A 14,913-nucleotide genomic window follows, 5' to 3' on the forward strand; every position below is an offset into this window, starting at 1 on the left:
GAATTAAAACATATGTCATTAATTTTAATGTTTTTTTTTCTTATGCACATCTTTATTTAATAAAACAGCAAAAAATCTAGTGTAATAATATCAGTGATTATACTGATGTCAACTCAGTTCACTTTTAATATATTAGGACTATGGATGATTAAATGTTTGCATTACTCAAATAATAAGTGCTTAAAAATGTACTATTACATTAAGAAAGAAGAAAATGGTTAAGAAGATCTTGTGTTTTGAGTTCAGTGAGAGAGGCCAACCTCTCAAGTATCTATTTATAAAAGTCTTTCTAAAACTGTCAAATTAAATCTACTAATTACTAACCAAAGGAGAAAGAAAGTGAAGCTGAAGTGCTAATCAGCCTTTCATCTTTGTCTTATCTTGCTTAAATACCAGCAAAGGACATATCAAGACTTTAATCACTGTTTGTTGCAAATCATACGCCAAATTTAATAGCAAGTGTTGCAAAAAAAATCATATTTTTTTTTATAGGATGTATGAGAATCAGCTAAGAGGAAAAATAGCTCTTAGCTTTTGAAAACTAGTGCTCGAGCTCAAAAAGTGCTCAAAACACCTCTATGTACACCTGTGTTTTTATTTACTGCCACATTAATGAAGCGTGAGATGACCTGTAGCTTTATTTAGTTACGTTTGGTCTAGTGCTTATAGTTCAGTGTTATATCAGTGATAATAAGGAAACAGTTACATACAGGCAGTAGCTGCGATATCATTTAGAAGTCCCATCATGATTTTTTTGTCTTCTGCTGAGGCCTTTAGCGGGATCTCTGAGCTTGAAAACAAAATGCATCAGATAGGATCTCTTTTAGTTCTGATCCGTTAGCTTCTTTTCTCTGTCTCATGGCTGAGCTAGTGCCACAGCTCAAGCTGCAGTCTGGTCCAACAACACCGTTCTCTGACCCCTGCAGCCTGACAGGCAGCTCTGATAAACTCATATCACCCATGGCAGGGAAACCGAAGACCTGGCCTAATTAGCAGGCAGGACGAGTAGGATGGAGAGAGGAGAGGGAGAGAAAGGAGGGAGTAAAAGGTTGAAAATCAAAATGAGGAAGAGTTTATTAACCGAGCTGGTGGCCCTTGGTTATTTATTCATGGGATTACTAAAGTGGACTTTGGAACAAAGTGCTCTGCAGAGTTCTTAGCAACCCTCTTTTGTGGATGTCTACTGCTTTGTTCCTGATTGGGTTGCTAAGCATTACAAACTAACATAAAAACACATAGATGCACTTGACACCTTCATCAGTTGACTTACCTGTCCAGGTATTCCAGTAATCCAGGCCAAGCCTTGTCAGGTGGAAGAAAGTCTATCCTGGGGCGTAGACAGCGGGAGGATAGGAGGAGGTGGGGGAGTTGCAGTAAGCCTAGCCGGTGATGGGGTGGAGGAGGGAGGGAGAGGACCAGAGACAGGGGGCAGGTAAAGGGGATCGTATTCAGGCTCCTGGGGACAGGAGGCTTGGCGTGGCACCGCACTGCCCACCCAACATCAACACTCTCAGGTTCCCTTGCTCAGATGGGCCAGATAATCACCCTTTCTCCACAGGGACCATCTGGAGGCAGGGAGGGAGGTGTGGGCCATATTTTATTTCCATAAAACATAAATTCACTCATCTTCTGGCGAGATGAAAAAGAAAAGAAAAAAAACACTAACTCCTCTTTTCCCCACTTCCCTTTACCTGACAGCTGATTCAGACAAAACATTCACACATGTGATCAAACATGTAACACCCAGCTCAGAGAGCACATTGCGCACGTGTTCACGCTCACAGCAGTGGTACCTCTCATCTCTGAGTGTTTCCAGTTTGATTGACACTCCTATCCCCGTCGAGATCAGAGGACAGCCACTGTGATTATCATCTCACCCCGGTAACCGAGACACCCCTAATCCCATAATAATCCTCCTCAGTCAGTCAGCGCAGGAGTATACTGACCTCCTGCAAGGAGAGCACAGGCACACACATTCAGCAACACTTACAGATTTTAATGAAAACAATAGACCTACATGAACTCCTGGCGACATTATTTTGTAATATTTGCAGTTTCACTGATGAACTCCATCTGCCACAAGCCGCAGATACAACACCTCACTGCTCTTTTTTTCTCATAGCGTTTTTGGCTAAAATCCCATGTGGGCACTAATAAGAGCACTATACGTTAGGCTAGGCTATGACCCACCTTTGAAACAGACATTCACCTGCTGCGTCTCATTGTCAAATACAGAATCTATTATTTGTATTTGCTGTGAGGTTTGAAAAGAAGTCAGATACACTGCTGCACAGTTTACGTAGAACATAGCTACAGCCTGGTAATGGCTGCACATTTTCACAGATTAAAACAAGCTTTTGTTTTCAGTATCAAAAGCAGAACCAGAGTTATTCCTTATCAAAATCTGGCAGCTTACATTACACGCTATCAAACTTAACAGCTGACCGTTTGGTAAGTGATTCTAGTGTATCACTAGCTTTTCTATTCTTACAGGCAACTCAAAGTGCTTAAAAAACCAAGTTTACTAGCTTATGGCCATACCACCCTGAGCACTTCTCAAAATAGTCTGGTCCTTGAAGCTAAGTAAGGTTGGCCTTAGGTAGTACTTGCTGCAAGCTTCTTGGGGTGGGTGTAGCTCAGGAGGTAGAGCTGGTCATGTACTAATCAGAAGGTTAGTGGTTCAATCCCTGGCTTCTGTTTGCATGCTGAAGTATCCTGGGGCAAGATGCTGAACCCCAAGTTGATTCATTCATCTGAGCTTTAGATAGAAAGCACTTAGGTGTAGGGAAAAAAGTGCTTGTATGAATGAGCCATGTTGTGTGAAGCACTTGGAGCGCTCAAGTAGACTAGAAAAGTGCTACATAAGAACCGGTCCACTTACCAAGTCAGATTTTAACAATATATTCATATAGTGCTGTATTCTACACACTTCAAGCACTTTATCTACCTCATACCCGTTTCAAATTTAAAGTCACCACATCTTTGGAGCACAAAGCACAGTACCCAGAGGGAACTAACACATGCACAGGGAGAAAGTCCATAGAGAAAGGTCTCAGTTTTCTTTTGCACAGATAGCTATGCCGGTCAAAGTTATTTGTAAGTCATTTTGCATATATTTACAATGCATCCATAACTCATAACTGCTAATGTGTGGACCAGCAGAACCTGACCGCAACAGCATCAGATGATACGGGAAAGTACTGACATCCCAAAACATGTGAGATCCTGCCTGTAACCAGTCCACTGAGCTCACTTAGCTCTTTCTTTTATCTATTCTGTTTTTTAGATTAAGTCATTTCCTATGTGTCCGTTCAAGATTTCACAGACTGCCCTCTTAAACTCCCCTTTAAAACTGATCTGTGTAATTTCAACATATATGTAAATTAAACGACTAACTACAGAAGGCCTATCAGCCTTGTGTGATCCTGGCACACTTGGGGTAATGAACTGGTAAAATAAAGGCTTAAAAGGGCAGGAATAGGCTACCTTTGAACTTTCTGTGTGCTTCTATGTTTTAAATTGTGTGACAAACATTAATTATCATAATAACTGGTATAGCTTCGTGTGTTTTCTTGTTGAGATCACCTAGCTGTTATGGCGCATAAGGATGCCACCAAAGCTACAAATAAATGGGATGCATATTTTTGTGCTGCATTTTTTTTGTGATGCAAAGGATGAAAAGATGATGTTTTAAACCAAAGAAACATTTTTTCAGAGCTGACACGAAATATTAAAATTTGAATACATGAATGATCAGCTCTGAAATTTTTCATTGCCTCGTCTCCATCCTACCTCCCTATCTCTCCTGTTCTTCTTTTTGCATTTTTGGCGGGTTTCCTGTGTTTTTCTGTATATTCCCTCTGTATAGTCACAGAGTACATGCATGTTCTGTGAGGCTGTTCAAGTCAGTCACTGTGAAGTAACCACAGCCTTGAAGAAGTGGAGTGATGGCTTATTCGTGTTCTTGAAGCCATGACTGCAGTGAGATGTGCACAGCAGGGCGTCTGGAAGTCAATGCATGTCACTGTTTAACAAGCTGTTACAGCACTGTCCTATAGACAGGAAAAACTGAAGACAGGACAAAGAAAGTCTCTGCAAGTCAGTGTATGTGTGTGCGGTTATGGTAATAACACATACAGACTTGTGTGTCCCCTTTAATTTGCTAACATAGCAAGTTGAATGGGCACACACCCTATGCACACACAGCAGGGGGTCCAAATGGGTCATTATTTCACATCCTTAGAAGAAATTGGTTGTTCTGCTTTAAATTTCTCCTTTTTGATGGCAAGGTGTACCTCGGTGACTCACTGGACATCCAGATATAGAAAATATCCTACAATTACATTTGACAATATGGATTTCTAGTGAATTTTAAATTCTTTTATTGCTGACAACCATGTGGGCATGATTTCAATAAGTTTTTTAAATAATTTTAACAGCTTCTTGTAAGTACAAGGTTTCTTTTAAGGTTTCAACAAGTTATTACACAAACAGATTCGGCAGTAAAGCTGATTGATGGCAGAAATATGCAAAATATGTCCTACAATGGTGTGAGTCCTTACTGTTTTTCTCCTTGTACTTTTTCTCCTCATTTAGTTCATGACAATCAAACAAATGTCTCCCAATTCAGAAGCGGAATTAGTGATTAGTTTAGAGTCAGCTCTGCTTCTCAATAATCCACCAGATCATAATTTCTGAACAAATATTACTCAAAGAACTCACATTTAATTATATCCAGAAGGGTTGCCATCACTGTCTGAAACAGATTTTTTTTTCCTTTGCCAGTTTTCACCGCAGGTCTCATCTCAAAACATTGACTATTAACCGAAGTGATCAACATGTGTTCTATTTTTTTTTTTTGATGTTATTTGAAGAACTGATTTAAAACACGAGTCATGATTATGATTGTATATAATGCCAAAGCCCTCCTTTATTTATTTATTAATTTTTTTTTTTTTACAAATCATGTAACTGAGCAACAGATGGCACCAATAATGCCAAAGTGGCAAGAAAGCTTTTGGCCTAAATAACACTTGGTAATAATGATTTGAAGGAGGCACTGATGAACAAGGACAACAATCCAGCCAAGCATATGTCACCAGTAAAAAAAACATAAACACACAGATTACATGTTTCATGTAATCATATAGCCTTACCAGATGTTACAGCTCATTTTACTGATCAAACTGTTGCCATGTCACGCAGGCTTTGGGGAGCTTTTACCACAGAAAATGACTCTTAATTACACCTATTATGCTTTTAGCCATTCTCTGTCATGTATATGTTACTGTTAGTGAGCTAGAAATGACACTTAAAGGTCCCCTTTAAGTTTCACCTGGCTAGAAATAAGGTTTTGGCACATGCGCTTGCAACTAAATTATGATTAAGGTGATTTTGATATATAGTTAATAAATTTAAGTTAAGATTTTTGAATGCTAAACAATAGCAGAAATACATTTGCAAAACTGCAGTTTTCTCCCCTCTTACTGTCATTTCGTGAAACACCTTCAAGAGAAAAGATTGTTGCAATTTTTAAATGCATTTTTGTTGTTTATATTCAAGGCAAAATTAGATCTGAAGAGATGTTATTTGGCCACTCTGATTGATTTAAGATGATACTACCATTTCTCAGCTTCAAGAAAGGCTTTTATTGTTGACAAAGTTTCATAGTTTATGCTCAGTGAATGGCCTGTAAGGTATTCAGCTGCTTCTTTTTCAATCACATTGTCTCTAAAATGCTGAAATTTCCAAACAGCCTTTTTGGGTTATTGCCTGTTTCATTAAATACCAGCTCAGTTTAAGGTTGATCATTTTCACTGGCTGGTATTCTTCTTCTTGTCACCTCAATCATCTGGAACCCGTAGCTGCTGTTCAACTGACACTTTGCACATTAAATGTAACTTATTGTTCAGTAAATGCTGTTTGTTTGCTGGTTGAAGCCCCCTGTGCCAGCATACTGAGACATATTTTGGCACCGTGCGTAGAGTAGCCCCTTTTTTGCTGCATAAAGCAGCGTGTTTTCAACCACAGTTCATATAACTTGTGACATATTTAAGATATTTGAAAAATACACCTGTCAATGTCTTTAAATTAACATACTACAAGATGCGCGCTCCCCTTCTCCTCTTTCTTTCTTTGCGTGGCGGGTAAAAGCACAAACAGACGCACTTTGGGAAAAAGTGTGCACCGGCTCTCTAACGCCACAGGATATCGCATTTTTATGACTGGTCTCAGTGGTGTAACTACAGAACACATCCGTCTCTTCGGCATTAGCGTGATAGATGTATTTTTCATGCTGCCATTAGGGTTGAAGCAGTATGCTGTGCAAGGCTTGTGTATGCTAATGTGCCCTCTCACACCTGCAGTTTCCAATTACCCCTGAGGAATGGAGCCAAGACTCGGTTTGCAGCCACCAGCAATAATATGAGTAATGGCAAAATTGCACAAGTCCTTTTGTAGAAAATTGGAGGTGTGGGGGGAAGAATGAGAGAGAAATCATTCGGGGGGGGCAAGAAGTAAGAAAAGGAAAGACAGGTGGAAGCAGAAAGAGAATAAGAAAGTGTGACGAAGACAGGGGTTTAACTTTTTTTTTGCCTCCAGTTTTCTTTCACTCTTTACTGATGTCCCCACTTTGAACAACATCCGTCTGTCTTAGACTGCGAGGCTTATCGAGTTCAGCTGCTTTCCTCAGATCAGATCTGATCACGCCGAGTGAGATAAATAAACGTGTGAGATGAAGTAGAAATGTGACTCCACACATCCTCAGTCGTCTGTGCTCAGGTTCCTAACTGATTTTTTTCTCTCTCTCTGTCTCGTACACTGTCAAGACTGGAGACACTCTGAGCAAACTATGTTTTCTCTTTCTTCTGCTCTCTTTGCTCGATGCACGCAGAGCCAATTATGCTGATTAGATATTTGTTATGACCACGTGAGCGGGAGCGAGCGAGAGACTTGATAGACCTATTTTCAGTGCATTGAGGCTGCTCATAGCTTGTGTGTATTAGGATCCTTGTGGCTGCTGGCCTTGATAACACGGGGTGGGAAATCAATCACAGTATTTGACAGCCAAGTGGGGAGCCCCACCCCCTTATGTTGCTATCCCTCCCTCCCATTTCTCTCCGTGTCTTGTCAGCCTGCACATACACACCTATGCCATATGCCTCTGCGGACATTTACACCCACGAATAAGCAAACAGGAAGCACCTGGCAACACCGTGGCAGGATTAGAGAGTTGTAAGAGTTGGTTACGATGAGGAACACATGTTGAGGTCAATGTCTCACTGACTGTATGATATTGCTCCAAACTCTGTTCGTCTTCTTAAACTCTCTATTTTCTTCTCTTTCCATTCACAACCCCCTCTTTCTGCTCTTCATATATCCACGTGTGTGTGTGTGTGTGTGTGTGTGTGTGTGTGTGTGTGTGTGTGTGTGTGTGTGTATGCGCGCGCGCGCGCAAACTGAATGTGTTTAAGGGGTGAGGAGGGGGGCACCAATTCCGTAGAGAGGACTTGGCAGTGGCTTTTCTCCCTCTCGCTTCATTGCTTCGGTCCTTCCCAAATCCTATTTCACGGTGCCAAGCATCCGTTCCCTGGGATCTCACAGCTCCCATCTCCAGACGCAGGTTTAAGCCCCTCTCTTGGCACCCGGACCGGGCATGGAGAGAAGGCATGTGACGCGCATCAGCACCGCCAGAGACACAAACACACCTATTATTTTGTTTTGCTCAGAGGGGCACTGGCGTCCTGCGGCGCGCACCGTGCGCACTGACACGATCTCAGTGTCGCAAGCCGCATTAACCACATTCATTAACCTCTGACACGAGTCGAGAGGTCACACAGAAACCCGAAAGCTGATTCACTTCTTCATTTACGGACTCACCCGTGCAATCACTCGCACACCAAACACACTCTAAAACTCATTCAGTCAAGTCACAGCACATCAGCCTGATGTTTCTGACACCGTGGAAGCTTCATGAATGAACGAACGGCTGACAAAAGACTATAGACCTAATTGTTACCTTCTGTTAATTTGCTCTCCCATGATACAGGGTTAACTCGTGCTTCAACGGCCCTCCAATTACAGCTAATCAAAGCAATTAATTAGCTACCAAATTACCTGAATCTGCACCAGCAGCGCCGTGGGGCAGATATACGCGTGTTGCACGTTGAGGCATCTAATGTGCTTTTGCACGGCGACCCCTAGATGGCACCATATACCAGCGTTTCCTGAGTGCTCATGATGAAGCTCTCCAGCTAACCTTCACCAGCCATCTATTAGGCTTTTCTGGATCTGTGGTAAACATTCACTGTCAAAGCTCATAATGCACCGACATAAACTGATCTTAATCCAATCTTCATTCCCTTATGAATGTCATATTTTGTGTTGAAAACAAATTAGATACTTACAACTGAAGCTTTACAAACACTTTTTATATTTATTTAAACGAATCACAGAATTGCAATCAACATATTAAGTTTAAGGCCTACATACCTAAAATAATATATTATTGTTGTTCTAATTAAAATACTTATCCTTGCATCGCTTTTGAGAAGAGACTTATGTCTCAGACAAGAGCCAGCCATTTCTCACAGATTGTTTAATGTCCAGTGTCAGCAAACCAATACTAGAACAAATTCACATCTACAGCATAATAGTATCCAGTGCTGACAACAGTGCATTGTCAGCTGCTTGTAATGTAACAAGAGCACCAATGATCAAACAACACACATAAAAAAGTTATGTAAAAATGTTTTCTATAAATATTTTAGTAGTTTGGCTACCCTACTGCATGTCAGCATATGGAAACTCGATGACTTACAGTATTTTTTGAATATTTAGCCAGCTATCTTCAGTTAGAAACACTTATGAAACACCTTTAAACCACAAAGCCTTTAATCACACCCATCTTAGTGTTTTCATAGCATTTATCAACTTTGTAAATGATGCACTACGTGTACAAAAGTACTGGGCCACATTTCTTTATCTTTGAATTCAGGTGTTTGCACTCCCAATGCCACGTGTGTAAAATCAAGCACCTAGTCATGCATTTAACATTTACAAATATTTGTGAAAAAATCGGTTGCACTAAAGAGCTCACCAAATTTTGGCTTGATTTAGACTTCTTACTTTAATACGATAAAATATTTTCCTTCTTACATACTACACGATCAACTGGAAGCAGTTTTAATGCAAGGTGATTGTAAGGAAACCACAGCAACTCAGTCACAAAGTGGTAGATCACACAAAGTGTGTAAAAGTCGCCTCAATTACTCCAGCACTCCAAACCTCCTATTGCATTAACATCAGCACACAAACAGTGTACTGGGAGCTTCTGGCATGGTTTCAGTGGCTGAGCAGCTCATTTAGGTGTATAATGTAGGCTGCCAGTAATTTTGTCCATATGGTCTATATGTCAATACATAATAACTTTGTTATTATGGCGATTAAAAACACGAAAGTACACACTGAAACTTTGTAATGAGATCAGACAACAAGCATTCGACCAGAGCTCGTGTACTGGAATAATTAGATCCTCTGTAATTTGAAAACAGTAAACAGTTATCACTTCATGAACTACTGATAATGATACTAGAACCTTCTGCTAGAAGGACTCACAAGATTAGCTGCTATTACAATACCAACAAATATTTTTACTTTAGCAGAAAAAGATTCCTGGCAAACCTGCTGTAATTCAAATGAATCAATCAATGTGACTATGGATCATATCATCATACTTCATGATTAATTAGTATTAAAACATGATAAAAAGATACTGACATGGCAACTACTGAATGTACTATAGTGTAAAGATTGCTATATGATACAAGCATGCCTTATACTGAGCAATATGAGCTCTTGAGCCTGTAGGGAAAGTTAATTGTTAAAGAGTTTCTGCCCACAACAGCCTGATGGCGACAGTGAAGTAACCCACTGCCCCATATGCTGCTGTCTTTCACCCACACAGAAGACAGAAGGAAGAAATGAACAATGACCTAGTTCTTCCTCTCAGATGGAACAGTTACAGCCAGTGAACTATGTGATGATATCAGCAACAACAGCAGAAACATTATCATATGCTGCTAATTTTGGTACATTTTTTGGCCCATTTACTTTAGAAATTAAGGCCAGTTACAAACAAAAACAACAGATCCAGCCAGATGCGCTTTTCGGAGAATGATTTTTGGTTTTCATTCATTCCTCCTGTTATAACAAGGGTATAGTGTGTGAACATGAAAACATTGTTTTATCAGTCAGGAATCCCTCTGTTAGCCTTATAGCACACATTACAGTGCATACACTACAGTATTTTATACCTCCCGTGGGGACATTCATAAGCTAGCTTAAACCCTTGTTATCAATGAGGTTTTTGTGGGAAAACAAAAGTGAAAAGAGGCAAGAAGGAATACTTCAATCACATAACAATGGCGTTATACATGCATATAATTGTCACAGCCGATAAAGACAGAAGACTGTGTAATTTGCATGCCGAGGTGGGCTCATCATCAGCCATTAAGTGCCCTGAGGGACATAAACAGCCACATTAAACATTAGCAGGTCAGACATGAAAGTGCTGGATCCCTGCATTATTAATAGCGTCAGTGCTAATTGAAAGTCATAATTCCACAAATAAAAGCATCTGGGGAAGACATCATGTGTTTCTGCCCTGCTGCCAGATTTATGCCCTCAGATGGATGTGGAGCTAATTTTAGATTTTAGGTTTCTACTTCATCATATTATTTCTGCATACACCTGTAGGTTTGTGCGCTTTAGAGCTGGCTGATTTCTGCTGGGTTGTCTGCAGACTTTGTATTTGTGTGTGTTCTAGTGTACTTCTGATTTATTTGTCATTGAGCTATTAAAAACATGAAGTAAGAACACTGTTCTCTCCTGGCACATTTGAGCAATTATTTCTGGAAAGTTAGGTCAGGGTTGCTGACATCCTTTTAGATCACAGGCCACGTGTGGCTCAGACCACCGGCTCGACCAGTAAAACCATTGCATAAACATAACAAGGTTGTTCTCCCATCGAGTCGTTTCCTGATTTATTTTGTTATCGCTGGTCTTTGGGTATTCCTGTGAGTTTTATTTGCTGTTTTTGTTCATTTCCTTGTGTGATTGTTCAGATCACCCTTGTTAGTGTCGCTTGTGTTTTGTCTGCCACAGCAGTCATCAGCCTCGTCTGTATACCTGCAGTTTTCTTACCTGCTTTCCAGGGTTCCTCTCATTTGTTCTTGTGTGTGGCCTCTGGACTGATTTGTGGACTTGTTTTGTGTTGTTTGCCTACTCCTCAATTAGATTTTTTGCCCCACTGAATGGTATCCTTCTGGAGGAAAGATTTGGATTCTGGACAACATTTGGGTCTTCTTCCTTCATGACTCATTTTTCTGAAGATTTTCTGTCCATACATATAAACACATCCTCTTGTGAACAGATAAAAAAGTAAGTGGTCACAACTCCACTTACAACTCATCCATCTTACCTTTGTGTGGAATGGCTGGTCAATGAGCAATGTCTTACTGTTGTCAATAAGAGGATGGTAAAAGTGACGATACTGGGTGAAATTGAGTTTGTATGACATGATCCATTCACAAAGAAAAACAGTGAAAAAAAAAATGCTTCTCTGAAACGTTTAATTTCTGTATCCAGTGTTCAGGACTGGATAATTTCGCAGACCTGGCTTTGCTGTATGTTTGGCACATCTGAATTAAATGGTCTTTTTCTGAACTTAAGCTTAATTGCTGTACTTGAAATAGCTGTAAATCTGAGATAATTGCAGATTCAAATTTTAAAAGCAATAGTCAGCCAACTTTTTCTTTGGGCATTGGCTGCTTTTTCATTCATTTTCTGTCCTTGTACCTGAGCATTTTCAGATGAATGCTCTACACATAACAGACAACCTAGCAAAGAACCAATTTTAAATGGTATGTTTACAAACTTTGTTACCAGCAGCCTATTGCAAAAACACATAATTGTTCCCATTTTTTGATGAATCTAAAGTTAACATAGTTTGAGAGGCATAAAATACTGCAGCAACAAGGTGATTCCCAAAGAGCTATCATCTGACAGCCTGGCATATCTATCGTTAAAAAAAGCTGTGGAATGGAGATATGCTGACAGTGGCAACAGGTCTTATGGAGTGATGTATCCAAATTTTTAATTCAAATCATTATAAATATGTACGGAGGAGGTCTGGAGAGGTACAGCTGTGAGCATCTACACCCATCTGTAGAACACAGTGGAGGCTCTGTCCTGGTTTGGAGAGGCGTTGCAGCCATTAGTGTTGGGTATCTTGTCAAGCCTGATGGAAAAGTACCACCAGATTTTGATCCACTGTGATATAACATCTGGAAAGTGTATGCTGCCAGTGCAGTAAAAGCATACCCAGACAGACAAATCATACAATGCAACACTATCAGTCACTGATTATGCTCCCCAGAGCCTGCACTTTAACAGTATTGAAGAATTTTGTTCTCTTGACAGAGAAGAGAACAAAAGGCAGTGTCCAAAGAAGGGCTTTGAATGTCGTTCATGTCAACTATTCCAGAAGACTACTTTGAGAAATTACAAGAAAGCCTGTCTAAGATTTCAGGCTGTGTTAAAGAATTACGATGGTGATACCAAATACTGACCTTCAAGCTCATTACATTTGTACAAAATCTGTTATTGCCTTATATACTACATTTCCATTAATGTTTGCACATTTGTGCATGTCAAAACGTTTGCACAGCACTCTGTAAAAAGCACTTGAAATATGCCATAAGTAAATTCCATTTTCCTGCATAACAGTCTACTAATGGAGAGGAGCAGCTGCTTATTTTAAATGTACATTTTTACGTGATTGCAGTTTGAATGTATGAATTTTAGTAGAGTATTTTCTAATTTTGATTATGCCTATTTATTTATTTATTTATTTAAGTAAGCATTTCTTTCCAACTGAATGGTCCATCTTTAAAACAGACTGACCTAAAGTTGTCCAGGTCTAACAGGCTTAATCGTGCTGTGATCTCAGGACGTGGGGTTTATGATGTTGGACCTGTGCTCGTTTTCTTCCCTCTCGTGCTTCTGCATGTGGATATCGCTCGTTCGGTGCAGCATTCAATATAACATCCCGGGAGACGCCAGACATGCCATTGCGCACGCGCAGCGTAGTCATCTGACAGATGAGCGCTTTGGACGTTTCGCAGCACCGCTACATCGAGGGCCACCGCTGGGAACACAGAGCAGGACACAGACTCCACGAGGGACTGTCTCCTGCAAGAATAAAAGAACTCGTCACACGGAGAGCACCCTGCAAGAACACCCGCGGGTTTGGAGGTTTGCAAGCGCTGAAAATTCAGTGTAAAATGTAGCCAGCAGCGCTGGTGAGGGGTCGTTGTAATTTCTCGGGGGCTGCATGGCTCTTCCCAGGGATGCCATGAAAATCAGAGCAGCCGAGTGACTGAGAGACCGCTGCTCCTCGTTATCGCAGACACGCGGCGGCGACGGTGGAGGAGGTGAGCGATGGATCCTCGTGGAAAGATCTACACGAGGTAGCGGTTACGAAGATCCATCCAGGGAGAGCTGAACGTCTCTGTCGCGCAGTGTAGCCGTGTAAAGGATGGATTTCAGCCTGCTCCGGAATATCATCAGCAGATACGTAAGGCCCCCAGTGTGTCTGTCAACACTGTCACACAAGTGTAGCTCGGTGACTGGAAGTGCTCTGATACACGTTTTCATGGCTTTGGTTTTTGCACCTAAAACCGTGTTGCGTGTACATTTGCTCAGAGGGTTTATGTGAGAGTGATAAATAACTTCCTGCAATAATACACATTTGACTCTAGCTGTTTTATTTTGTTTTGTTTTTTTTGCACAGGCCGGTGGCTGTGGGCTTTGCGATGTTTTTGTGCAGCTGAATGGAGAATGTTCCAGTAGCTACAGATGCAGTGATGACTGGTGAATGTGTAGAATTAAAGAAAAAATGCATGCATGCATACTAAACTTCTTCGTGGCTGGGACTCAAAAGAAGTGAGAGGCCGTGCCTTACACCTCTAGCTTGATAGAAGTTGCTCAGGTTAAGTTAATGAGGTTCTAAGAAAGGCGAGGCCATCAAAGCTTCAACATTTATCTCTAATGAGCAATCAGGTCTGCTTGTGAGCAGGAAATATCCACACAGTAATGATTGCAAGCTGTAATAATATTACTGGTTAGTCTGGTCTCAGTCTCTGTCATCAACAGCCACTGATTATCTATCCGGACATGAGGCAGCTGGTCGGTGGGAGCCTGAATTAGAGGAGAAAAAAAAAGACTATTAGGAACCTGCTTTGACAGGCCCAGTGATGCTCATCAGACTGTGTACCTATAGAGCATTGGTAAATCTGCTACCGTCTGTGGCCCTTTCCCGTGACCTTAAATCTGGCTCAGGTGCAGTGACGTGTATCGAGTTATCTTTCTCATCATTCAAGCCTGTTTCGTACCCCTCGGTGTCTATGTGTGTGCACATGTGCGCGAAGCAGGCCAGCGACAGTGTGCGTGGAGCTTGACTGATGTTTCAGCAGGGCTAATATCAAGGGAAATCAGATCTGGGAGGGAGGTCATCATCATTACGATCCCTCGCTCTTTTTTCCAATTGCATCCTGCAATATTAAATAGACACGCAATTAATCACAAATTAAATCCTCTGCATATTGATTTGCAACTGGAGGGATGGATGATGACTGCCTTGGCACCTATTAGTTGTGTATCACCTTCTATTAACCCTGCCGTATTATAACAGATGCTCGGGTAATGAGGGTGCGTAGTAGAACAAACCTTACATCCTTACATGAGATGAGGACAGGGTCCAAACCTTTTTTATTTAGTCCAGATGGAGCCAAGTACACCCAAGTTGAGGTTGCTGCCCAAATGTAGCCGGCCCTCTAATTATTTATCAGTGTT

The 14,913-nt window shown here is 41.0% G+C and overlaps 1 protein-coding gene across 7 annotated transcripts in view; it reads left to right on the top strand.

The window, feature by feature from the left end:
* The first annotated feature begins 13,128 nt into the window (after nt 1–13,128).
* The window catches only part of LOC120717556 (probable phospholipid-transporting ATPase IH), a 33,081-nt gene continuing 31,296 nt past the window's right edge, over nt 13,129–14,913 (top strand). For 4 of the 7 annotated variants that reach the window (XM_040005655.1, XM_040005656.1, XM_040005657.1 and 1 more), the window contains exons 1-2: nt 13,130–13,314; nt 13,408–13,636. In XM_040005655.1, coding sequence (XP_039861589.1) covers nt 13,598–13,636 — 39 coding nt within the window. In that variant the 5' untranslated portion in view covers nt 13,130–13,314; nt 13,408–13,597. Of the gene's footprint in view, nt 13,315–13,407; nt 13,637–14,913 lie in introns of all 7 variants that reach the window. The other 3 variants (XM_040005653.1, XM_040005654.1, XM_040005659.1) reach the window with 2 other exon arrangements.

The sequence above is a fragment of the Simochromis diagramma genome, unplaced genomic scaffold (genome assembly GCF_900408965.1).
Source record: "Simochromis diagramma unplaced genomic scaffold, fSimDia1.1 OVJJ01000501.1, whole genome shotgun sequence".
Lineage (NCBI taxonomy): Eukaryota > Metazoa > Chordata > Actinopteri > Cichliformes > Cichlidae > Simochromis > Simochromis diagramma.